General features: G+C 64.6%; 1 protein-coding gene across 2 annotated transcripts; it reads right to left on the reverse strand.

Moving 5' to 3' along the window:
* Positions 1–1,047: 1,047 nt before the first annotated feature.
* On the reverse strand, positions 1,048–23,542 carry REXO1 (RNA exonuclease 1 homolog). Of its 2 annotated transcripts, none has more exons than XM_043590176.1 (16): positions 23,278–23,542; positions 10,244–11,967; positions 9,088–9,192; positions 8,107–8,320; positions 5,902–6,065; positions 5,365–5,496; positions 5,085–5,208; positions 4,228–4,341; positions 3,939–4,076; positions 3,706–3,819; positions 3,509–3,582; positions 3,148–3,258; positions 2,580–2,695; positions 2,347–2,485; positions 2,103–2,223; positions 1,048–2,010 (listed from the first exon to the last, which is right to left on the reverse strand). In XM_043590176.1, exons 1-16 carry the CDS (start codon positions 23,432–23,434, stop codon positions 1,922–1,924), a joined length of 3,636 nt encoding a protein of 1,211 aa, XP_043446111.1. In that variant the 5' UTR covers positions 23,435–23,542; the 3' UTR covers positions 1,048–1,921. The 2 variants fall into 2 exon arrangements, with proteins under 2 accessions (XP_043446111.1, XP_043446109.1); XM_043590174.1 differs by lacking the exon at positions 23,278–23,542 and adding an exon at positions 19,507–21,569.
* Positions 23,543–25,414: the final 1,872 nt, after the last annotated feature.

Raw genomic sequence — 25,414 nt, forward strand, 5'->3', positions numbered from 1 at the left:
CACCCTCCTTGGCCTTTGAGGGTGGGCGGGGGGATGGGCACTGGTAAACCTCTTATTCATTCACTCAACAAACACCCAGCCCGTACCCAGTGGTTAATGAGAAGGACCCAGGGGAACCCATTCCCTCCCTGCAGCCCCAAGAGCCTCATTGGCCGGCCAGCTGAAAGCTTGCACCCCTCCTCTGGGTCTCCCTGGGGGGCTCGTTATGCTCTGGGGAAAGGGAACGACACCACACAGAAACAGAAATGGCCCTGCACCATTTATTTAGAAAGTTACTTGTTTACAGAAGAGGTGGGAGAAAGTCAAATGGTCAGAACAGCCTCAGGGGGACACGACAGTGGCCGGGGCCCCGACTCAGTCACCACTCCCCAGTGAGGGCCCCTCAGGATCTGGAGGGCACCCAGTCCTCGGCAGCGCTGGCCCCGGGCGCTTCGGGGGTAGAGGCTGCCGTGTCCTCAGCCTGGGACCCTGCCCTCTTGGCCTTTAGCAGAAGCCAAAGTGGGAGTGGCAGGGGCCCTCCTCCAAAAGCCCTCCTGCCTCCACACATAGGGCGCCCCCCACCTGCCCCTCCACGGGCTCATCTCTGGCTGCACTTTGTGTCTTAAATGGACTAACCGTGGAGACCTCAACACCCCCAAGAGGCACAAGTGACAGGCCGAGTGCATCACTGAGCCCCGTGCACACAAGCACCTCCCGGGAGCAGCGGGCCGGCACTTGGGGAGGGGGCAGGTGGCCACCCTCCCCGTCCGCGTTAGCTCCTCAGACACAGCACGGTGGCTCTCCAGGGCTCCTCGCTCCCCACCCCACAGATAAGCAAGACAGCCAGCCAAGCCAGCTCCGCTCACAGGACTGGGTCACCACCTCCACCATCGCAGAGCCCCACGGGGGCCAGAAGCGTGACGGGCCCGGGGACCGCAGGAGACGGTTTTCGGGAAGATGAACAAGGTTCCATTTCCACTTCCCCAATTAGGGGCAGACCCGACCCTGGGGGCGGCTGAGTGTGGAGCCTCACCAGGCACCAAGAACACCACCAGACGCCATGAGATCTAAAATCCATACAAACATTTATTCTGTTCCTGCCTCGGGTCAGGGGACCAGGGGTCAGGGCCCTAGGGGGGCTGCAGGCCTTTACAGACAGCCCCTGGGGGGGAGGGCGGAGCTCCAGCAGGAAGACAGGGTCCAGAGGCTGGTGGGCCCTGGAGGGGTCCCGAAGGCGAGGCCCTGGGGGGTGGCGGAGGGGCTGGCTTCGTTCCCAGAGGTCACGGAGTCCAGGTGGGTCTGGGGAGGCCAGTTTCCACCCGCTCGGCCCGGGCCAGACTGGACTCTCCGTCCTGGTGGCTGCCAAGGTGCCGGCTTCCGGCCCCCCGACTTCTCCCCACCCCGCCCCGCTCCCCCGCCCCCAACGGGGAAGGCAGCACCAGGGTCTTCCTTTTCCGGTGGGGAAAGACAACTGTGCGAATCGCCAGGTTTAAATTACAAATAATAAAAATAACAATACAAAATAAAAAAAGACAACCCCTGTCTCAAACACACCCGTGAAAAGCCTGCCCGGCAGGAGAAGGGGCAGGGGCGGGAGGCCTGGCTGCCAGGGACTCCGCAGGGCCCTCTGGGTGCCGGGTGGGGTCTGTCCCGGTCCCGTCTGGGAATGAGCAGCAGTCTCCGGAGGACAGAGTTGGGGGGGGTGGGGGGAGAGGCGGGGGCGGCGCAAGGGGGCCAGGTCGGGAGGCGGCGGGGGGGGGGGGTGTCAGGGCTCCAGGTGGTCTCGGCTTGGGGCTCTTGTGCCGCCGGCTCGTCCCGCTCTCTCTGTTTCCATGTCTCGGCGACGTGGACAGGGTTAGCTCTCGAGATTTATTGCACTGTTTTGGAAGAGGCCTGGGGTAGAGGCCGGGCCGGGGCTGCGGGAGAGGCGGGCAGGCGGCGGTCACCGCTTGGTCTTGGCGTCTTCTCGGATCTTCCAGATCACCAGGTGCATGCAGGCGCTGGCGTCCTCGCTGGAGCTGTGCCCGTCCACTGCGGGGCGGATGGACGCGTCAGAGTGGGTGCGCCCCGGGGCCGGCCGCTGCCCCCCGCCCCCCCGCCCCCGCTCCCCACCAGCCGCTCACCATTGTCCTGGATGATCCGTCTGAGGTAGTCAGCCATGAGGTTCCGCAGGGAGCGCTTGTAGGGGAGGCCCAGGCGGTGCGGGAAGAGCACGGACGTGTCCACCACGGTGCTGTGAATGACCTGCGGGCGGGCGGGCAGAGACCACAGGTCCAGGGCCCCGGGAGGGCCAGGGTAGGAAGGTGCCTGGGGCTCAGACCCGCCCCCGCAGCTCCCATTCCCAGGACCCCCGGGAGCGGGCAGTACCTTCAAGGCCAGCAGGTCGCTCTCCAGGCTGTGTCCGATGAGGACGGTGTCAGCGCTGAACATGCTCAGCAGGACGGCCTGGACATCCCGGAGCGAGATGCTCGTGTCCACAAGGTCAGCCTCAGTGACCCCTGAAAACCTGGCGTGGGCGGAGCGGGGAGCCTGAAGGTAGCCAGGGAGGGAGGCGGGTGCCCACTCCTGGGGGGGGGCTGGGGAGGGGGGGGCGGCCACACCTGGTGTTGTAGTCGACGATCTCGTTGTCCGGCTTGACAAAGGTGTCGTAGACCACCCGCATGTCTGTGTCCACCACGGTGACGCGCGTCAGCTCCAGGCCATATGTGGTGTAGGACTGCGGGGCCGAGAGGGCTCCCGTGACCGTGCGCCCCGCCCCGCACCCAGTGCTCTCAGGACGAGGCCGCCCCGGTCCCCGAGGCCTGTGGCCGGCGTTCCACTACCCAGCAAGGGCCGTGTCATATGGCCCGCAGCGTGGGCTGAGGAGGGAGATCAGAGCGTCTACTTGGCTGGAGGTGGGGGGTGGCGGGGGGGGGGGGGGGGAGAGGAGCCCTCTCTCAGAAGCTGCCGGCAAGGCCTCGAGGAGTGGCAACGGACGCAGCCCGGCACACGGCGGGGGCGGGACGGGGGGGGGGGGGGGGGGGGCGTTGGCAGGACCCCCCTTCTGCTCCCGGCTCCTCCCTCTACCTGCTCTCTATCCTAAGACCCCCCACCCCCACCCCCACCTCAAAGCTGTGGGCGCAGCAGCAGGACGACCACGGAACAGAACACCCACGGCAGCCAGCTCACCATTTCACAGTCAAGGGCATAAACGCCCGGGTGAGCATCTTCCGAAAGCTCTTTGTCAAAAGTTTTCACAAAGCCTTCCAGGTTCTCCTTCCGGCCGTCCTGCACGTGTTGCTGAGGGCGGAAAGGGGAGGGGAGGGGAGGGGAGGGTGGGTGAGGGCGGCAGGCTCGAGGGGCCAGGCTGGTGCGGGGCTTTCTCCAGGGGATGTCCCCCTCTTTCCAAGGCCACCGCCAGAGTCGGGGGCGGACCGATCGAAGGACAGAAACGGGGGATCAGGGGGCCGGCCCTGGTTGCACCTCATTTCCAGGCAGGCTGGGGGCCCTTCCCGAGATGAGGGAGCATCGGCGGGCCCAGGAGACCTACCTTGGCGACCTGACAGCCGGCAGAGCCGATGGCAGCCGAGCAGCACGTGTACTGAGTCTCCCAGCCGCCAGCCACTGGAAGGGAGGTGGCAGCGGTCAGGGCCGGGCCTCCCCCGTGCCCCAGGCACAGCCCCGACACCCGCTGTGCTGGGGCGGGGCGGGGGCGGGGGGGGGCGGGGGGGGCGGTGGGGGGCTCACCTCGGTTCCGGCGGAGCCGCCCCCAGTGGTAGTAACACTCCTCTTCGCGCACGCAGCGGCCGGATGAGGACACGAGGTACTCGGTGCCACAGCGGCAGCAGATTCTACAGGCGGCTACGGGGCGGGAGGGGAAGCATCAGGCCCTGCCACTCCCTGTCCCCACGCGGCCCTCCCGGAGCCACCACCGTCTCCCTACCCCTCCTCGAGCACAGGTGGTGCTGAAGGCCACTCACAGTCCTTGGGCTTCTTGTCCTCGGCTGTGAAGATGACTGCGCCCCCCGGCCGCTCGGGGTGAGGGAAGGGGTAGCCGTTCTCCTTGAGCTGGTCCTCGGTGAGCAGGTATTCCTTGAGGCGGCCATACAGGGCGGCCCCTGGGGACAGCGGGCATAGGTGGTCAGCCCACAGGGAGGCCGGGACAGCCGTGGCGGGGAGGGGGGGACAGGAGCTCGGCCACGGCAGCCACTGCTGGGCCCCCAGGTGGCCCGGGGGTGGGGGGTGGGGTGGGAGGGGCAGGCAGGTCACCTTTCAGATCCTCCACCCGGGGGCTGCTCGGGCGGCTGAGTGAGAAGCTGGTTTTGGTGGCCAACTTGCCCCCCAGCACCATCTCGTGGGACACAACCCTCCGGCCGCTGGTTTCTGGGAGGGGGAGGGGTAAAAACTACACTCAGTCTCCTTCGTCCCTCCCAAGTGCACCCTCTCCCTCCATACTGCCCTGTCCCCTGGCCTGCTCCTCGCTGGTCAGGAGAGGCCTGACCTCCTGTGACCTCAACTCTTCTGGGACGGGCTGCAGATGGCCTGGAAGTCCCGGGCTTCCTGGGGCCCCTGGAACCTGCCCAGGGGGAGCTGGAGGGGGTGGAGGGGCCGGGGCCGGAGCCAAGGCAAGAGCAGGAGAGCCGGGAGGCCTGTAGTCGGACACTGCAGCGTGCCCGCGAGAGGCAGTCCTGAACCGTCCTCCCCGTCCCCACCCCGAGCTTAACGCACAGAGCGGGCCCCACCGAGCTCCGCCTCTGAAGAGGCCGCCCCATTAGCTGGTGGCCTTCGGCTCGAGAGACCCGGCTCTCTAAGGAGCGTGGTCAACAGCGAGAAGAGGCTGCTCTGAGGGCACGGCACCGAGCCGTCTCCGACAGAGGCCCAACAAGCGGGAGCCTGCACCCGCCACCAACGTTCCCTGCAGGCTTTCGTCCCCGTCTGCCCCCGACCCGGCCCCGGGAGCGGCCCCGGGAGCGGCAGAGAGCTGGCGGCTGGGGTCCCCGCCCCACCGCTCCCACAGCCCGGGTGGGGAGCAGCCCCAGCACGTCGGGGGAGCCCGTGGCCCTCTGCTAGAGGCGCAGACCCGAATCTCGCAGACGTGACACCCTGGCCGCCCCGCCCCGATTTACTGTTGAGACCAGGTGTGGAGCTGGGGACCAGGCCCCGGAGCTTCTTGAGGGTATTCACAGCTACGTTCAGATAGATGTTCTTGCTGGGGCTGCGGTCGTAGGCCACCTTCTCCTCGTTCAGCGCCTGAGGACACACACCACAGCCCTGTGTGGCCCTGTGCTCGGTGGGGGGGGGGGGGGGGAGGTCCCGGCCCCTTGGCCTAGGACCTGGCCACCCCTACACACACCCCAGCCCGCTGTCCCCCCAGCCGGCCCACGGCCACCTCCCAGGGTCACGCACCTTCTCTACGGCTTCCTGGTTTGAAGAGCAGAATTTGAGACACTCCTCAATAAACAGGTTGAGATACCGCTGGCGGATGACGGTGGGGACTTTGCCCCCAAACTCTTTTGGGATAATGGGCTTCTTTAAACTCTAGAGAAGACAGACCCATCACAGACGGCCTATACCGTGCCTGGTCCCCTGATGTGTATCGCAGAACCCACGGGACACCGACACGCAGGATGGACCCTGCTGGAAACTCTGGGCTTCGGGGCCTGAGAGAGCTCATCCCTGGCTCACTGAGGCCAGCACGGCCACGGCAGCGTTGGCCAAAGGGGAAACTGAGGGCAGGCGTGGCGGGGGGCGGGGGGGTACATGGCACCGTGCCCGCTGCCCAGTGTCTATGAACTGAAGCCGCCCTGGGCGAGGGGAGTCTGTTAGCAAAGGCAGCAGAGGGAGCCGGAAGGGGAGGAGCACCCACGTGGCACAGGGGCGTCGGCAAGCCAGGCGCCCAGGTTCCCGCGGCAGGGGACCCGGGCGGGGGGGGCGGGAACTCACCTGTAAAGACGGGCTGTGGGCAACACGCTTGGGGGTGACGGTGGCGGTGGTCTTGGACGCCATGCCGGACAGCGTGCGCGCCTTCAGGGGCTGGCCGCCCGGTTCGGGGCCATTGGGAGGCTGGCCGCTGCTGGCGGCGAGGGTCCTCTTGGCACCTGTGGGGGCTGGCGGGGCACAGGGGACGTGAGAGCAGGAAGAGAGCACACCCATGACCGAGCTGCACAGCACCCAGCAGCCGCGGTCGGTCAGCGTCAGCAGGACGTGCATCTCGGAGCACAGGGGGACGGGACGGGCTGTGGGGCACGGGCTACGGAATGACATCAGGCTCTATGTGCGTTCGGGCAAGTCCATCGAGAAGGGGGGAACGCAAATGGGGCTTCGGAGGCCGGCTCAGGCAATGTCTCCGCCGGGGCGGCCCGGCGAGTGGCAGGGCGCATGGGAAGCCTCTGCCACATGCTCCGGCCCCCGACTCCGAGGCATTGACCTATGAGGTTGAGGAAAGGCCCTCGCTCCTGGGCTGCGGACCAGAGAGTACAGGATGGCCCCGGCCCAGTCACTGTGACCAGCGGGGCCGGCCCTCCGCTGCCTGTGTGTTCTGCCTCTCCCTTTGATGAGGTCACAAACCAAACAGTCTCCCGCCTCCCCGGGGAGGAGGGCACCCGCCTGCCGGGCTGTTTCCGAGGGCTCCGGGGAGGCGGTGGGGGCCGGAGGCCGGGGTGCGGGCGTGCGCACGCGCCTGCACGGGGCTTCTGTGCCGACAAAAGAACGGGAGCGGGTGAGCAGAGCACGGGGCCCAGGTCCCCGGCCTCTTGGAGGGACCATGGCACCACAAGCCGGCCGCGGCCCATCCCACGCCAGGGCCGGCCTCTGCAGAGTGGGCGGAAAGCGCGCGCCCTTCCGGAACGGAAAGACAGCTCTTAGGTTCATTCACACACGGACCGTTTGTGCAGCACCCGGGGTGTGCATGGGGAGGAAAGCCAGCACGAGGCACCGGAGGGGACTCCTCAACCTCGGGTGACCCCCCGCAGCTCGGAAAGCGTGCCACTAGGTCTAAGGGTGCCGGGCCATCTGCGAGTCGATGCCACCCCGAGTGTGTCTGGTGAGGACTGTGGCAAGGACTGTCCCGAGCCACGGAGGGTGACCCAGGATCCACACAGTTCGGGGTCCTCTCCTGTCCCTGCAGCTAAACCGCTGCTGAAGATCCACGGTGCACACTTCTTGCCCTCAAGTTCTAACTCGGGAGCTCTGGGGAGGGGAAGGAGCAGGATCCAGACAGTTTATCCTAAGGCAGGGAGAGGCAGGGGAGGGCAGGGGAGGGCAGGGGAGGGCAGGGGAGGGCAGGGGAGGGCTGGCTCGTGGGGCCCACCCCGCAAGCCCTGGTGACTCCAGGGAGTATCTGAACCAGCAGCAAGGACGCCCCCCGTGCCCCCCGAAGCTGGTCAGATGGCAGGGGGCCTCTACAACCCAAGAGAAGCTGAACGTGCATCTGAACGGGGCCTCCAGGTGGCCAAGTAGCCAGGGGCCCCCCTCACACTTCCCCAGCTCCAGATGCCACCGAGTGTCCTGCCGGTCAGACCACGCAGGTCTGACCTGACTCTCGCACAAGACCAAGCGGGGGAAGCACCCACAAGACAGAAGGAAACACAGCCCCAGGGGCCTCCAGACCAGCTGGCTCAATTCGACCAAGCTGAGCGCCTCCGGGGCCACAGCCTCACTAACCCCAGCCCCACAGACCACCGAGGCCAGCCCCCCCCGCCCCCCCGTTCCCGGTATCACGGTATAGAGCCTGGTGCCCCCACTCAGGAGCCCGGGGGAGGCAAGGACAAAAAGACCAGGCAGGCAGGGACAGAGTGGAAGTCACAGGGAGATCCCTGGGTCAGGGCCTCAGAGGGAGGCAGGAAGCCGGCACGACAGACTCTCTGGGTCTGTTAGACAGACGAGGGGTGGGAAGAAGGCACCCCGCAGACCCCCCAGAGCCAGCCCAAGGCTACCAACACCAAGGCCGGGAAAGGCCCGGAGCCGCTGGGCACTGCATCAGGCCTGAGTTAGCCTCCTGCTAACAGGAGGGAAACTTTTATCCCCATTCCACAGACCAGCACACTGAGGCCCCAGCTGGGCCCTGTTGGAGTTCACCATCGCTGGCAGAAGCAGAGCCTGGCCTTGGGCTCCTGTCACACCCCCGAGCCCCTGTGCCCCGGGACTCACCTGCAGCCAGGCGGGGGTTGGGGACGTGGGCGATCCTCCTCTTCTCGCCGGGGGCCGAGATGTGGACGGAGGACGACGGCTTCTCGGCCGGCTGCTGGGTGGCCTGGAGCCAGGCGGCGGAGTCCCTCTGGGCCTGCTGGGCCCGCCGGTAGCACACCTCCTGGGCGGTGGGAGGCCGGGCAGGGGGCGCTGGGCCTCTCCTCCCGGGCTCTGCCTGGGTGATGACAAATTCCCGGGGCGGTCTGTATGCTGGGAGCACCCAGAGCAGGCCACACGGGGCAAAAGGCTGACGGTAGGGCCACGGACAGGAAGGCAGGGGCTCCGGGGCCAGGGCCGGGCACGCGGCCCCGGCGCCCTCCTCTGAGTGCTCAGATACCCTGGCAGGAACCAGCCAGCTCCACGCATTAGCCCTCAAACTCATGTTGCCTCGCTGTCCCAGGGCACCTCGGCTGCCCTGCTCTCTTGGCTCCTGGCCTCGGAATGCCTAGGCCCTGCCCTTGGCCCTGATATAGGCGCGGCGTGGGTGGGACTCATTAGGCCCCTGATTGGATTGGCACGCTAATCCAATCCCACTTGATTCCGTTTTCTCTGGCCTTCAGCTTAGCCAGGGGAAGGGTCTGGTGATAGAATCCACCAGAGCTCCCAGGTGCTTGGCAGAGAGCCCGGTCCTCTGCCCCAGCCTTCCCTATGCCACTGACAGCTGCTTCTCTCTTTGGGGTGGGACCCAGCTCTGCAAGGTCGGGCCACCGGTCCGAGATCACACAGCACAGCTCACAGCCAGCAGTCCCCCCCGTGCCCCTCCGTGCCCCGCGCCACCCCCCCCCCCAGCACCGAACCGAAGACTGGAGGTGGGCCCCAGGCACGTCTCTGCCACCACATGGGGAGTGCCAGGCACGCGCCTGCCAGAGGAAGCCGTCGGCAGAGGCCGGGGGCCTTCTCTCTCCCACCAGCCTCCCCTCAGGGCCCAGCAGTGGGCTTTACCTCCTTGCCTTGCTTGGAGAGATGAGAAATCCTCCGCTTCTGCCCCGGGAACAGAGTGGTGAGGCCCGAATGCCCCTGGGCTTCGACCTTCTCTTCCTTGGGAGGCTGAAACACACGTTCAACCCTCGATGAGGTTCCTCCCTCAGACCTCACCCCCACACCAGCGCGGCGACTCCTCTACCCTCCCCGCCGCGAATATGTAACTCAGAAAGGACATGGAGAGTGAGGTGGGAAAGCGGGAACACAGTCAAGGGAGGGCCTACCGGGTCTGGAAACACGATGTGGGGCTCTCACCCCCAACCGGGAGGCGTGCTCTGCCCACTCACAGATGGGGAAACCCCAGTGTCGGCCAGTCCTGCACGCGACTCCTGCAGACGCACCCAGCCCGAGTGTGACCCAGGCCCCGGCCAAGGTGGTCTCGGGCCCCAACCACTGCCTCCTGCTCCCCTCCCTCGCCAGCTCACACGGGGCAACTCAGAAATGTGGGGACAGGGGAAAAAATCTGAACAGCAACACCTCAAAGGTCTGTGAACAGAGCAGAGCACTGAAGGACCGAGCAGGCGGCCCGATCTTGTGACACGCACAGAAGCTGCAGGTTTCCGAGCAGGGACTAGCCCCTCTGGCTTTGTTCAAAGCAAGCACCCTCTGGTGGCGGGACGTGGGCGCACTGGAGTTTGGGGGGTGGGGGAGGAGAGTGAGAGGAGAGGGAGGGGGGAGGGAAGGAGTGGAAAAGAGGTGGGAAAGGAGGAGGAGGAGGAGAAAAGGGGGGGAAGTGGGGAGGGGAGGAAGACAGGAGTAGCCTGGGGAAAGTGGAGAGAGGGAGGCAGGTGGAGGGGGGATGAGAGGGGCACAGGGGGAGGGAGGGAGGGAGGCAGAGGGAAGGGAAGTGGAGAAAGGGGGGAAAGGAGAGAGAGGGAAGTGGGGGGAGGGGAAGAGAGATCGCGGGAAGGAGGGGGGCGGGAGATGAAGGGCGAGGGAGAGGGGAGCTGCGCCCCCCCCAACTCTGCCCAGTCTCCCGGGTTTCGGGGCCTCGGTGGCCACGGGCCCTGCCTGGGGGACCTGGCGCTCTGTTTCTGGACAAGGTGCAGGGGCAGCAGGGCGCCAGCAGGGGCTCCTGGACGGGGAGGGAGGGGAGCACCCCCCCAGCAGGGCCCACCTGCCGGGCCCGCCGGCCTCTGTCCTCTGTCTTGACACTGGTGGACTCGTTGAAGATGCGCAGACACTCCTCCAGGGGGTCGGAGTCAAAGTCGACCTCCTTCTCCAAAGCTGAGTAGTCCACATCCCCGCCAGCCCCGGAGGAGGAGGAGGAGGCGGAGGGGGAGGCGGGGGCGGGGGCGGGGGCGGGGGCAGGACAGGGGGGCTGCGGGGCCTTGAGGCGCTTGCGCGGCCCCTGAGCGGGGGAGCAGCCCAGGCTGCGGTCCGAGTCCGAGTCCGAGTCCGAGCTAGAGCTGAGGCAGGGCAGGGCGGGGGGTGCCGCGGGCCCCGGGCCCAGGCCCTCATCCTCACTCTCGTCCCCAAAGAGGTCCGCGTGGCTGAGCGCCCGCTTCTGCAGCTTGGGGGCGTCCCGGGAGGCACCCTCGTCCAGCGAGCGGGCCTTCCGCTCGGCCAGCTTCCCCGGCGGCGTCTTCCCGCCCGTCCTGCTTGGCAGCTGGTGGGCACCCCCGCGGTCGGGCCGGCTGTTCCCTGAGCTGGCCACCGGGGTGGCCGAAGATGGCTTTTTCTTGGTCCCTTCCGGCTGCTTGGCCCTGTGCCGGGGGCTGCCGGCCCGCGCGCCCCGCCGGTCTGCACAGGGTTTCCCGGCAGGCCGCCCCTGCTCTCCATCTTTACCCCGGTCCTTCCTCCGGACACCGTCCTTGCGGCCAGGGGCGGGCAGGGCCCCGCCTCTCTTCTTCTTGGGTCTCCCCTCCTTGGGGCCGCTGGGGTCCTGCGAGACCCTGGCCGGGGAGCCAGGCTTGGCCCCGGGCTCCCCACCGGGACCCTTGGGGGGCTGCCCGAGGTCCTCGACGTCATACTGCACGGCCATCTCCTTGGTCTCGCGCAGGCTGCCCTCCTCGGTCTCCTGGCCCTCCCTGGAGGCTGGCTTCCCGGGGGCCTTGCCCTCGGGGCCCGCCTGGGCTCGCGGGGGGCTCGTGGTGACCGGCCCGTCACCCGGAGCAGCGGCGTCATCATCCGAGTCTGAGAACCTGGCGTCGCAGCCGGCAAAGGGGTCGCAGGGCTTCTTGAGGGCGGGTGTGTAGGGCTCGCTACCCCGGGAGCCCCGGGGCCGCTTGGGGGCCCGGTCATCTTTGGAGCTGGCCCTGCTGAGCAGCCGGGCAGAGAAGTTGGACAGAGGGTCATACTCCAGGTCCGTGGACGGCTTGGAGTCATCCACCACGTACTTGCCGCTGGGGACAGGGCGGCTGTACCGCTGGGGCTGGCTCACAGCCTTGGGCACGTACTCCAAGGCGCCGCCAGCCCCTCCGCCGTGGCCCTGAGCGCGATCCACAGCCAGCGAGTACTTGCCGGCCGCCTCGGTGGCGGTGGCCAGGGGAGTGGGCTGGTAGCCGGCATCGGGGCTTAGCAGGCCCGGGCGGCCGCCAGGGTTGTAATCGAAGGACAGCGGGAAGGCGTCCTCGTCCAGGCCCGCGGCGGGACTGGCGGCGGGGCCTCGGGGCGCCACGGCAGGGGCCTCGGCCGAGCGGTGCTCGCGGGCCGTCTCCAGGAGCTCCTGGTACCGCCGCTGCTCCAGCTCTACCTCCGAGCGCACCGCCTCGATGGCCTGGTTGACCAGCTCCAGCTCCAGGATGTCCGAGCGGGGCTCCCCGCCGCTGCCCAGGGCGCCATTCTCCCTCTGCACGGGGGGCTTGGGCAGCTCGGGGTTGTACGGGTCATATCCAAGCCCTGAAACGGGAAGCGGGAGAAAACGGCAGTGAGCAGGCCCCCCGAAGAAGCCGCAGCCACACGGGCCAACGTCGGGCCACAGCCTCAGCCCGGGCCTCGCCCCCGAGGCCCCGGGGAAGAGCAGAGAAGCAGAACCAACTGGGGGCGGGGCCTCTGGCAAAGCCCTAGGGAGGCCGGCCCGGCCAGGAGGCAGAACTGGGCCCCCGGGGGCACCGCCGCTCGTCCACAGACCTCCCGGCATGGGGCGGGGCAGTGGCGACCTCACAGACTGGACAACCCGCTCCAGGAGCTGGTGTGAGAACGGGAGTCCCACGGACCTGGCCCACACCGAAGCCACGGCGTGCTGCCTCCTACGGACGGGAGCCGGGAGGGTGTGCGCGGAAGGCTGGCCGGCCAGGCAGGGAGCAGCCACGGCCCTCGCCCACCTCCCCTGGGTCAGGGCCACCCCAGAGGTGTCACCCCTAGGGCTCTGTCCCACAAACTTGCTCCCCGCAGTTACGTCCACGGGGCCGTGCACGCGCCAGGAGAGCACGGAGCCACCGAGGGACCCGCCGTCAGGGAGCACGGAGGCACGAAGGACACCCACACACGATTGTGAGGGGACAGGAAAGGCAGAATGCCGTCCGTGCCGCGGCCCCACGGAGCAAAGCGGCAAAAAGCATTTACAGTCACATCGCATTCTGAGAACGCCAAGTAGAGTGGGGAGCAAGCCAGCATCCACCTCAACCCACGAGCCTGGGATCCAGAGTCGGACCCCAGCCAGTTGAGCCACCCAAGCGCCCCCCTTACGTCCTTTTAACGTTTCCATCAGTCTGAACAGTCATGCCCCACCCCCCACCCCCCACCCCCGGGGCGGCTGTGAGACAGATAATCCTGCTTCTGTTCCAGGTTCCAGGGCATGGTCTACGAGACCAGCACGACCAGTGCCACCAACGTCGGCACGAGACTCTCCCTCATGGACAGAGGTGCGGAAATTCTCCATAAAATGTGACCAAATGAAGCCCACCGTTCCAAGAAAGGGACAATACACCAGATTCAAGTTCGCCGTGTTGACGTATTCCAGAATTCAGAGACTTTGTTAGAAACCCCATCTAAAGCGTAGAATATGTTTAAAAAAACCTAGCGTAACGTACAAACTTTTCAAACCGCTAAGCAGTATGCCTGAAAGTAACGTAACAGAGTAGGTCAACTATCCTCACAAACTTAAAAGACCTTACCGGAGATAATTCTACGCCGTCACCGAAGAATGTGTCCGTAGATCCGATGCCCTGTGGTTGACCGTGTGGCAACGACTCTCCCCTGGAACCTCCAGAAAGGACCAGCCCTGCCCACACCTGGATGTAGCCCGGTGAGACCCATTTTGCACCTCTGACCTCTTCGGGTAAGGAAATCTTGTGTTGTTTTCAGGCCCCGGGTGGTGGTGCCGGCCACCGTGGCCCCAGGAAACTTGAGAAAGGAAAGGAAACCAAACCGTGTGGCTGCCTGCCTGCCTGCCTGCAGGGGACAGGGAGCTTTGCAGGGGACAGCGCTGGGGCCACCTGGGGCCCGAGGGAGGGAAGAGACTGCGGCCTGTGGCTTGCCTTTTGCCTTGGAGCCCATATCTTAAGTCGTACTCAGGAGAAAGGGAGCAGACAGAAATGCTTCAGACGCAGACAGGGAGGCAAAACCAGAGGCGCGGGGGGGAGCAGCCACTCCATGCCCCCCACCTCACGGCTGAACACTAGAGGGTACGGGGGAGGGAGACTGGGGGCAGGGCGCACAGCCGCCCCTGGTAAGAGGTGGAGGGACCACCCAGAGGGGGGCCTCCCTCCCAGCCCACCTTGACCCCCCAACCAGTCCAAAGGCACCAACGGGAGACCCGCCCCGGCCTAACGACCCCTGAGTGAACAGAGGGAAGACGGTGCCCTGCCCTCTCCTCCCCGCAGAAGTCCTGGCTGCCAGCAAAGCGGAAGTGCCCAGACCAGCCACAAGCTGGGGGGCAATTAATGGGCACGTCCACCAGGGGCTTGGAGGGGCTGGATTGGCGGGTCTCAAAGGGGCCTCCGGCCCGGCCTACCTCACTCCCCACGCTGCCCTCCTTTGGCTAAGAGTCCTCCCCCTGGTGGGGGAGATGGGAGTTAGGGTCCACCTGGCGGCAATGCCCCTCCCCCAGGGGCCGGTCAGGGAGGCACCGATGGGGGGGGGGGTCTTTTCCCTACCCTTCCCCAGGGAAAAGGGCTACAAACAATGCAGGGCAGCCAGGGGCCCCTTAGCCCGGTTCCAAGTAATGAAGCCACTTTACATTTTGAAAGGAAGGGTTTCCCCCCAAGGGAGGGAGAGAGGAGGCCCCACAAAGAGCCTGAGGCCACCACAGCTCTGGGGGACCGGAGGCAGAGAGGCCAGGAGGGAGGCCGTCTCGTTTTCCACCTTGGAGCCCGTACCGGCATTGTAAGGGCAGTCACACTGGCTCGCTCCACCCTCTCTAGCCTCCAAGCACCCTGGCCTCTCAACCGGGAAGGGGCGAGTGCACTTGGGGTCCCAGCAGCTCAGACTCTGAAGGGGGTGCAGCCCCCGGCTGAGCCCAGTGCAAGCACCCAGCCCCTCGGTATGAGCCCTGCCAACACAGGGCACTTTCAGTCCCAGCTGGAGGCTGCCTTCACAAGCACAAAGCAAAAAGCAACACCCTCAGTGGGCCTAAGAAGGTCAAGGCCAAGAGCCTGCCCCTGTGCGGCTTCTGGTTCCCCACTGGTCCTGTAAGTTTTCATCAACAGCCTGAGGGTCTCTAGACAGGTCTAGAAGCTTTGAGTGCAGCTGCCAGGAGCTCCGTTACAACCTCGTGGCACAGGGAGCCCAGAGTTCAGTCCCTGCAGGCAGGTGCCTGCTGAGCCCCAGCCAAGGCTACTTGAGGCTTCGGGGAGGGGAGAGCAAAAGCTACCGGTTCCCCAGGCACGTGGCCCCTGCCCCGCCCTGCTTCGGAGGGCCAGGTCCCTGGCGGAGCCTGTGGGAACTGGAGGAGCTCCCCAAGAAAATGTTTTGCGAGCCGCGGGGTGCCCTGGGGGCACTGCCCACCCGCCTGCAGGAACACAGCAGAAGGCTCTGGGCAGGTGGCACCTTGTGAGGCCGGCCCTCAGGGCACCGTGGAAGGCGTCTTCCAATGATCAGGGGGTTGATCCGGATGGGAGCCAAGAGCGCTCCCGTGGGGGTTTGCCCCTGGAAAAGCAAGATCAACTGGGCTGATTTTTGGAAAAGGAAAGTCACCAAATGCCTCTTCCCACCCCGGCCGCCAGCCCACACAGGCCAAGTCTTCCCCTGGCGGTGCCTGAGCCTCGGTTCTGTGCCCTCGGAGGCCACGCGTCCACCAGACCTGCCCTGCTGAAGGACAGAGCCTCCCTCCTCTGGCTCTCCCGGCCGTGGAGGCCCGACACCCTCTCTGACCACCAGCCTCTAGGACAGGCTTCCAGCATGGTGGACACCAGGCCTGCTTCCCCATCCCCACAAGGGAAGGCCAGACCCCCGCTTTCCAGGGCTGTGGGTCACTTAGTGCAAGAGCCCACGTGGGGCTGGGTCAAGGCTCGCTATGGAGACCACAAGGGGCTGAGAGAACAGCAGGACAGGGCAGCCGGCCCCAGTCACCCGACCCTTCCCCCTGCCGGGAGACACCCAATTCTGGCCGCACCCGCGCCTCTGCGCCTCACTCCGCTCCGGACAACACCGCGCAGCCTCCCGTCCACAACGCACGCGGACTCGACGAGACGGCCAAGCACGGAGGCCACACGGGGGGAGGTCCGTGAGCCCCACCGGGAACTTCAGGCATGGACAGAGCCCTCCTTCCACAGATAAGGAGCCGGAGTCTTGGCCAGCCTAGCTGCCAGCCCCGCCCAGCTGGAGAGGTCTGACCCCAAAGCCTGGGTCCTCTCCCCACTCCGGAAAGGAGAGCCGGCGCCGCCGCTCCCCGCCTTCTACTCGGCCCAAGGTCCAAAGCCGATAAGCACACAGCGCACAGCGGTCCCACCCCGGCTTTGAGCTCTGATAAGACATCAGCGGGCCTCTCCTCCAACCCCGCTGGCGGTGGGGTGACAGCCGGCTGACCCCACACGGGGGCGGCGGGGACACAGGAGGAGACGGTCCCTACAGCACCAGAGATAAGCGGGATACACTGGCTGCTTGTGTGGAGCCTAAGTGGAGACACTAAACCCACCCACGTTCTGAGGACTCCATAGGGGGCGAGGCCTCGCAGAAAGGGGGGACATCCCCAGAAGACCACGGTGGCAGAAAGGACACTGGCTGACGGCCAGCCCTGGCTGGCTCGGCTGGAATGCAGGGTAGACAGCCGACTGAGGCACAGCGGTTCTGAGCGCTCACCACCCCTATGGGGGGCAGGGCAGTCCCCAGGTCCTCAGAGGGGCTGGCTGTCACTACTCCCCTCCAGGCCCAGAGTCTCTGTTCCCGGGGCCCCCCACACCCCACTCCTGGACATCCAAGTGCCCCACTGGACAGAGCAGGAGCCTGAAGCCCAGGGAAAAAGTACCTGGCCGCTCACTCATTCCGGAGCAGAGGGCAGAGGCCTGTGGCTGCCTGTGGCACCCCGGACACGCAGGAAGAGAACCGTGACAGCCAACAGAAGCAGGTGTTTGAGAGTGCACGTGAGGGACACCTGGGCTGTGCCTGGGGAGCGGGGCCTGGGGTCCACCTCCACCTTGGGCTGATGACACTGGACGGCCCGACCCCTGGACGGCCTCCCCTCGCTGCCCTCTGCCCCCTGGAGCCTCCCCTCAGCTCTAAAGCCCCCAGCCCAGAAGCAAGCTCGAGGCCAGGGCCCCAGGCACACCTGGGAATACCGGTCGCTCGGCACTCCGCGCTCTCCCCAGGGCCTGATCCTGGGAGGACCAGGACAGCAGTACCCACGTGGAGTCGCGGAGTCTAAATACGACGGGGCTCAACCATGTGGCAAAAACACAGGGAAGCATACAGCACAGGCCAAAAAAACAGAGAACCCAGAAATCCCTAACGAGCACAAAAACGCAACAGAACAGCACCCTCGAAGGACTAGGCCGCAGTGGCAACAACGGGCCTCCCAGGGGTGCAGCTGACCGTGGCCCGTTCTCTGCGGCGCCCCCTCTGCTTCTGCGGCCAGGCCACCATGGGCACGGGACACTGCGGCCCCCCCTCTGCCCTCACAGCCGGTCCACGGCAGGCGCAGATCGCTTTCAGGGTCCGAACACATGATTTCAGCAGTTCTCTCCCTCTGGCCCTGGTGCATTTCCAACACGCTGGCCAGTGGATGTTCCTGGGGTCACCTTCCTCCACAACACAGGCTCCTGGGAGGTCCTGGGAGGCCTAGAACGTGGAACAGTGTCCTCTGGATGCTCCAGGTGAAGCTGGCAGGGAAGGAAGGCCACGCCCATCACGGCCATTCCTGGAACGTGGGTTGAAGACACAGGGGGAGCCGGCTGTGTCCCCTAAGAGCCCACACACCAACATCACCCATCAGCATCAGTAGCTTCTATTACTTGACCCCCCCAGGAAGGTGCTGGGCGGGGGGGGGGGGGGGGGGGTTGGGGAGTGATGAGGACAGATTTCCCAGGTGGGCCAGCCCCTCCCCCACCCGCATATTTGGACAGTTTCCTGCCCAGAGCCCGATGGACTGTCTCAGCGGCTCCTCCAGGCAGCCCTCCGAGACTGTCCCTGCAGAAGAGGTGGGACTCAGCTGCTTGGGCAGGCCTGTGCTCATGGGTGCGTGGGGATGGGGGCCCCAGAGCTTTTGGGCCCTGTCTCCTGAAACAGCACCCACATTCCTGCTCTTTGAGGGCCCTCTGGGCCACTCCGCTGGAGAAGAGCACACAGGTCTCCCAGGACAAACAACAGTGTTGTGTGACCGTCAACTAGGACGCATAGGGACAAGCTTCACCTGGATGTGCCTGGAGTGAAAGCGGTCCCAGTGCTACCCGGACATGCCCTCCCTGTTACCTCCTGGGTCTTGCCTCCCCCTGTCCCCTGCACCCACCCCCACCTCCCAGTCTGTGGGGTGGACTCCCAGACCACAGCAGTACTCAGGGGCCCGTGCTGGAGGAGTCAGAATCAGTGTCGCAACACTGACCCCTGCTGGAGCCGCGGGGGATGGCAGCAATGCTGGCGAGCAGCCTCCCCTCCCCCGCCCCAGGTCCCCCCAAACCACAGGACAGAAGATTCCAGGCCTTTCACTGCACTGTCTCCCAGTCCCAACCAGGGATTACCACCTCCCCACCCCCATGCCCACCCCTGTTTCCAGCCGCCAGGCAAACTTCTACTCACCCTTCAAAACCCAGCTCGGCAACCACTTGCTTGGGGACGGACACCCGCCCGATGTCCCTGCAACCCCCAGTTCCCCAGGCCCCAGCCCCTATCTGTGCTGGACACCAACCCTTTGCTTCCACGGTGCCCCATCCTGGTCCCCAGGTATGTACTGAATTCAGATCCATCCGGAAGAGCCCTTGCAGGGTCCTGGGGCTGGCTCCTGATTTTACAGAAGACACCCAAGACCCAGGTAGACCTGCGTGTGTACGCACGTGTCCAGGCCAAGCCCCACCCCCCGAGCTGGGCCCCCCATCAGCCTCCCACCCTGTTCTCCAGCACACTACAGCAACAAGCAGGTTCCCCCAGGTGCTCCGCGTGGCCGTTTCCAGAAACCTGCAGCGCCTGGGGGGCCGCCAGACCAGAGGCCCTCACACGGCAAGCACACGTGCCCGCTTCCTCAAAAGGCACAAGCCAACGGCAGAAACTCTGGAGGACGCAGCTATCGCAAAGGAGGAGAGCGGTGGCCAGGCGACGTCTCCCTGATTCCCCGGCAGTCCGCCCGGGGGGCTCCAGGCTCCGGTGAGCCCCATGCCTCCTACCCGCTGTCCATTTCCTTCTTAGCGCCCGGCTGTTTGTCGTGCACCACATCACACCGACCAGTCTGCCCACTGCCCACGCACACGGAGCAGAAAGAATCCCCGTGCGCACACCCCTCGACAGCCCCAAGGATTGTTCTGCAAAGGGGATACGGGCTGCAGAGGGGAGAACGTTCCCGCGGCTCTGTCCACCGAGGGCCCGTGTCATTACTCGCTTCACGGAAGGGATAACTGAGGCCCAGGCGGTACCGCTGACCTGCGGGAGGCCCCCTGCCAGACGGGCTCTCTCTCTGCACAACAGAAAGCGGAGCCAGGAATGCCCTCATTCGGGGCGGCGCACCCCCGCCTTGGCCGCACCTCCTCCCCGAAGCCCCTGGAGAGCCCCCCGCAGCCAGCCCCACGCGGGGGCTGGGTGCTCAGCACCGCGGGGAGGGGCGCCCCCACCCGCTCCGCGAACGGGTGGAGCTCCTCCAAACCGACAACCACAGACCTCCCCCAGACACCACTCCGAGTCCCCTGGGGGCAGGGTCACAGGGCCATAAGCAGCTTTATGTGCAGACGCAGCGATAGGTGTGTGGCTCCAGACCGGCTCGGGGCGCGAAGGCAGGTTTTTTAAGGCTCCTCGGGCATCCAGAGGACTGCCAGGTGTGGAAAGCTGGGGACTCGGTCCCAGGACGGCCCCTCTCCTCACCGGGGCTGCGGAGCCTCGGAAAACACGATCCGACGTCACCAGTGCAGCAGGCCTCCTCCAGCTCAGGCCAGGGGGAACACCGCAAGCCAGGAGGCACGGATTTGCAGCAATTTCCATGTGTTTCTTCGGATTTTGGGGGATCGTCCAATGTTTTTAAAACAAACGTTACCCAAGTCCTGAAAAGAAGTGCTTTGAACAGAGGTAACGTGCAGGCTTCACCGGCTGGGACTCTGCCCCTGAAACCACAGGCAGGGCGCACCCGGGGGCCCAGAAAACCCCCACATCTCTCCTCTGATGCCATCCTCACAGAAAACCAGCAACGGCACAGCAGAAGCACCACCAAGGGTACCAACGGCTTCTCCCGTGGGAGGCCTGCGCGGCTGGGCCCCTGGGGGCTGTGGCATCTGGGGAGCGGCAGGGGCTGAAGTTGAAAAACAAAGTAAAGTGGCTGCAGTGAGAATCAGCCCATGACCAAGGGATACGGGGTGACACCGGGGAACGTCTGTTGTCACTGCAGCTGGGTAGGGGCGTCACGACCGGGGGCGCCCAGCACACCCCCCACGGCAGGCCTGGCCCCGAGGACGGGGGACTCCTATTCCTCCAACCAGCTTGAGAGCTCCCACCCAGACCCCGCAGGACGCCCAGCTCAAGCCCACGTGCCCACCAGCGAGCAAACGGTGCAGGGTCCTTGCTCGGCCGGGCCAGGCCTCCAGACACCAGGCTCTGCTGGGGTTCTCCCGCGGCCTCAGGGCACAGAAACGCTCACAGCGCTGACGGGCCGGACGCAGGAAAGCACACTTCCGTGGTGGGGGAGTCGCCCCCTGAAACCCACCGGCACCCCGCCCACAGAGGAAGCAGCAGAGGGGCAGCGTGGCCACGCCTCGGGGGCTGCCTGTTCGTTGAGGCCGTGCCCTTCCTGTCCCGAGTCCGCTCGCGGAGGAAACAGAACCCACCCTCTGCTGGGAGGCCCTATTTCTCTGGCTCCAGCCCCCTCCTCTGCAGGACTCTGTGGGCTCAGAGCTGCCCTACAGAAGCGGTGCTCGCTCTCGGGGCTCCAGACCACGCAGGGCCTTCAAGGGCCTAAATGTGAAGCCCAGGGGCAGGGCTGCCCCGAGAGCCGCCACCCCTGCCACGGCCGTGACCGCTCCTGCCTTCCAGCCTGTCCTCAGGTTTCGTGTTCAGATGTCACAATTCTGTGTCTCCCAAGACTCGCTGTGACCTGCCGGCCCCAGGGCAGAGCGCAGAGCGCTGAGCCTGACACACAGTGGGTGCCCAGGCGTGTGCGAGACACGCAGGTGCTGGGCAGCAGAAACTGGAGGAAGGTGGTGCGTGGGGCGAGGGCCTGACTGCCCAAACTCAATCCCATAACCCCACTTACCGGCCACGTGCACACAGGAGAGTGGCTTCCCATCTCTGGGCCTCAGTTTCCTCATCTGTACAATGGGGACAATCATCCCTACCATTCAGAGTCATAGAGAGCCTGCCCAAGCGCGTGCTGCCGAAACTGGGCAATATCACACCGAAGTTCGGAGGCGGGGATCCTGAATCCCACACTGGGAGGCACGGGGCTGGAGCTGAAGGTCTGGAAGGAACAGGATCCCTGCCCCGGCCCCTCACGGGCCTCAGACTCTGCCAAAAGTCTCAGGCGCCCAGCGGCCCAAGACTGGAGGTGCTGGGCCTCACGGGGACCCCAACGCCCCACCTGCAGGCTGCGTCCACCAAGCACCTTAGCAACGCTGTTGCTTAAAAACGAGTCCAAGCAAAGCTGGCCCAGCCCACCCTGGCAAGAGCGCCTCCCTGTGCACATCTGGACCGCTGCGGCCTCTTCCGACCCATAGGAAACTGAGCTTGTCAAAATCTGGAGCAGGGGGAAGCTGAAAGGGAGGGAAAGGACTAGGCACACACTCTCCCCTGGCGTCCTCACAGGGCAGCGACCCCAGAAGCATGCCACGGAGAAGGAAACAGAGGGTCAGAGAGGCTGCACGGCAAGGAAGAGGCTGAGCTGGGATTTGGCCCTGCCCCTCTGCAGGAGAGGCGGCGCTACCAGAAAGCAGGCCTTCCCTCCCCTCCCTCCCCTCTCTCCTCCCTCCCTTCCCTGCAAAAAGAAAATGCAGACCCACCATGGAAAGGGGTAGACAGCTGCATTTTTCCCCTACAGCAAGTGGGGCCACAGGACTTCCTCACCAAACAGGCTCCTAGAAATGATCCTTTAGGAAACTGGCCATTCCTGACGTAGAAAGAAATCTGAAAAGTGACTTACCACGGGAGGGACACACGAGGACAGAAATCAACACCCCAGAACAGAAGGCTGGAAGGCAACATGCAGACTTGGGGCCAAGTCAGAACGTCAGGGGCAAAAGGGAGTGGGCCGGCCCTCTCTGGACTCACCCAGAGAAACCCAAAACCCAGGGGCTCTTTGCAAAGCAATGCGTAGGACACCAAGAGGCAAACAAACGGAGTCAAGAAACCGCGCCTCCACACGTGAGCTGGGCGCTGACTCCCAGATGCCTCCAACACCTTCCTGGCCCCCACGAGAGACGGGAGTGATAATGACCCGATGCTGAGGTACCAGGGGGCACCTCTGTTTGGTGTTCTCAACAGCAGGTTCCTGACGGCCGCGCCCGTGGCTCGCGGCTCTGAATGCCCCGTGCCCAGAACAGGTGGGGAGCCAGACAATGAACGCTCGCATCTGGCTGTCTGCAAACCGTCAGCTGCAGGTGCGGGGGGCTAAACAAATTCGTGCGAGAAATTTAAAAAACCCTACGATTCTTTCCTTGGCAAAATGGGAAAACAGGCCTATTATTTAATCCCAGCCGGCGCACTCCTCTTTCGAAGACGGTTCTGAAATAAAAAACATTTTTCCTGGGGAAAGACAGAGAGGGTATTTGAAATTGAGGCTGAATGAGGGAGTCTGGGTCTGATGGAAAGGGACAGCCAGTCCTGAAGGACAGAGATCACCAGCGGGAGCCTGAGTTTCCCTCAGAAGGAATGACACCACTTAATCCTCCCTCCAAGCCTCTCCCTGTGATGTCCTCCTTCCCCCCACCCCTCCCCGTTCTTAAAGTCTCCGCTGAAATCCCACACCTCCTGCAAGAAGCGCTCCCAGCTTTCACCAAACGCTGCCATGACAATGACAATCACCGCGAGGATACGACGTGCAGCCCGCTAACATTCTCTGCCCAACCAAAAGAAGGTAATTTCCTGGGAGCCTATCCGCCCTCCCGTCCCAGTCCCTCGGGTTTGGCTTACTCCCTGTCCAGCTGCGTCTGACACAGGGCTCGACACACAGTAGGTGCTCCTAAGACCCTCCCGACCCCACTACTGGAGGCGCGGAGGGGGAACGCAACGCAGCAGCAAACAAGAGCTGCCACAGCACCTGGGGTTGGGGGCGCGGCGGGGATGGCCACCCCAGCGAGAAACTCGGGTGCGAGTAAAGGCAGGGGGAGTCCTGGGCCTGCGGACCAGTGTCAGCCGCGCTCGTTTCCCGAGCCCCGTGCTCAGCGTTCGGCCTGCGCTAGCTCACTGCACCCTCGCGACAGCTCTAGGACGGCATGCCCCCTCACGGTTACACCGTACGCTCGTGGAAACGGAGGCTCGCACAGACCCCGCGACTTGCACCGGGCCCCGGGGTGGGTGGTCCCGGTCCCGGCTGGCGAGACGACGCCCACCAGCGTCCGGAGAGGGGTCTGGGCCGAGAACGGAGGAGCCGGGAAAGTCCCAGCCGTGGAGTCTAGCCCCGGGTCGGGGAGCCAAGCCCAGGTCGGGCATTACCTGCCGCGGGGGGCGCCGCTCCACCGCCGACCAGCGCGCCGGGGCCCCGGGCCCCGCGGTGCCGGAAGTGGCAGTAGGGCCGCCGGCAGGGCCCCCCGGGCGCCCCAGCCCAGTAGGGGCAGTCGATGGCCCGGAAGAAACCGGTGGAGCGTAGCATGGTCCGTCCCGAAGCGGGACCCCGGCCCGGAGCCGCCCGGGCCCCCGGGCCGCTCACTGGCGCCGCGGTCGCCGCCGCCCGCGCCTCACGGACCCCGCTGCCGCCATCTTGCTCCGAGGCCCCCGCAGGCCCCCGGGACGCCGCCGCAAGGGACCCCGGGAGCGGCTGCCCGCAGCGCGCCTGATCAGAAACTCCAGCCCTCGAGGAGCCGAGGCGCTTCGCGGACCCGTGGGCAGGGACAGGTGGCCGCGGGGGGAGGGACGGAGGGTGCGGGCGGCCCCGCCTGCGGCCTCCAGGGGCTTCGCCGGCGCCGCCGCCCGGCCCTGAGCTATGGCAGCAAAGCCATCTTGAGCCCGAGGCCCCGACGGCGCCTGGGCTGTCTACTGCGCGCCTGATCAAAAACAACAACAACAACAACAACGAAGTCCGTCAGGATCAGCTGTCATGCATTTGCTATTAATTTGCGTTTTAGGAACACGTTGCCCTGAAGTGCCCCCTGCCGGACGAGGCGAGCCCTACAGGCGCGTCTTGTGCCTGGGAACCTGCTCCGTTTACCCCTAAAGCTTACCTCCGCCCTGGTGTGCAGCTGACTTGAGTCAATGAGTGCTTCCTTTCTCCCCGCTGGACTCTTGTCCCGGACCCACAAGAATCCCGTTCTCACTCATTCATGTGTTCACATAAAATTGCGTGCCTAGTGTATACCAAGATCTACCCTAGATGCTACCTTGACCTGGACAAAGGAGGGATATGGTGGGGAGGGGAGGGTCCCTGGAGCCTGGAGGGTTAGGACAACATCTTAATGAAAAATTGTAAGAATGCAGCGCCTGGCTGGCTCAGTCGGTGGAGCGAGTGACTCTTGATCTCAGGGTCCTGAGTTCAAGTTCATATATGTATATGAACACACACAGTATATATATATATATATATATATATATATATATATATATACACACACACACACATAAGTATATAAACTTATATATAGTATATATGTAAACATATTTATAATCCATACTATGTATGTTGGTGGGATTATAAAATGGTGCGGCCAAAATAGTACGGTCGTTCCTCAAAAAGTTTAAAAGGGAGCTACCCTATGATACAGCAATCTCACTTTGGGTTGTATATCCAAAAGAACGGAAGGAAGGGTCCTGAAGAGGTATTTGTACACCCCTGTTCACAGCAGCATAATTCACAACAGCCAAGAGATGGGAACAGCCCTTATCTACCAACAGGTGAGTGGGTACGCAAAATGTGGTTTGTCCATGTAATGAAATGTTGTTATTCAGCCTGAAGAAGAAAGGACGTCCTGCCACCTGCCACCACGTGGACGGACCCGGAGGACCCTGTGCGCAGTGACAGAAGCCAGACACAGAAGGGCAACATCCTGTGTGGCCCAACTCACAGGGGGTCCCTGGAGGAGCCCCGTCCACAGGGACAGAGTAGATGGTGGGAGCCCAGGAGAGGCCCGGGGACAGGGAGTCGGTGCTTCATGGGGACTGAGTCTCAGTTTGGGGAGATGGAAAGTTCTGGAGATGGATGGTGGGGGTGGCTGCACAGCAGTGTGCGTTTGCTTAATGCCAGTGAACTGTACTCTCACAAGTGGTTAAAAGGGAACGTTTTGTTATGTATTTTTACCGCAATTACAAATTAATTGACTAAGAAGGACAGTAATGGAGGGCAGGTGGGGTGGAGAGAGTCAGAGATGACTCTCCAGAGGACACGATCTGATTTTTGTCCGAAGTCTGTCTGGTGGCTGGTCAGTGGGCCCTGAGGGCGGAGAGCCCTTGCCTCTTTGGCCATATCACCGAGAGCCCCTGGTTTCCAACGCAGTAAGCGTTGACAGTGGAGGGTGCACGGAATATTGCGGGGGGGATTCTGAGCACAGACACTCTTTCTTGAGCAAGTGTCCAGGCAAGAGGCAACCTGCGGCTGTGAATGTGCGAGGGTGCTTGTTGTCCAAACCAGGAGGGCAATGGG

The sequence above is a fragment of the Prionailurus bengalensis genome, chromosome A2, assembly GCF_016509475.1.
Source record: "Prionailurus bengalensis isolate Pbe53 chromosome A2, Fcat_Pben_1.1_paternal_pri, whole genome shotgun sequence".
NCBI lineage: Eukaryota > Metazoa > Chordata > Mammalia > Carnivora > Felidae > Prionailurus > Prionailurus bengalensis.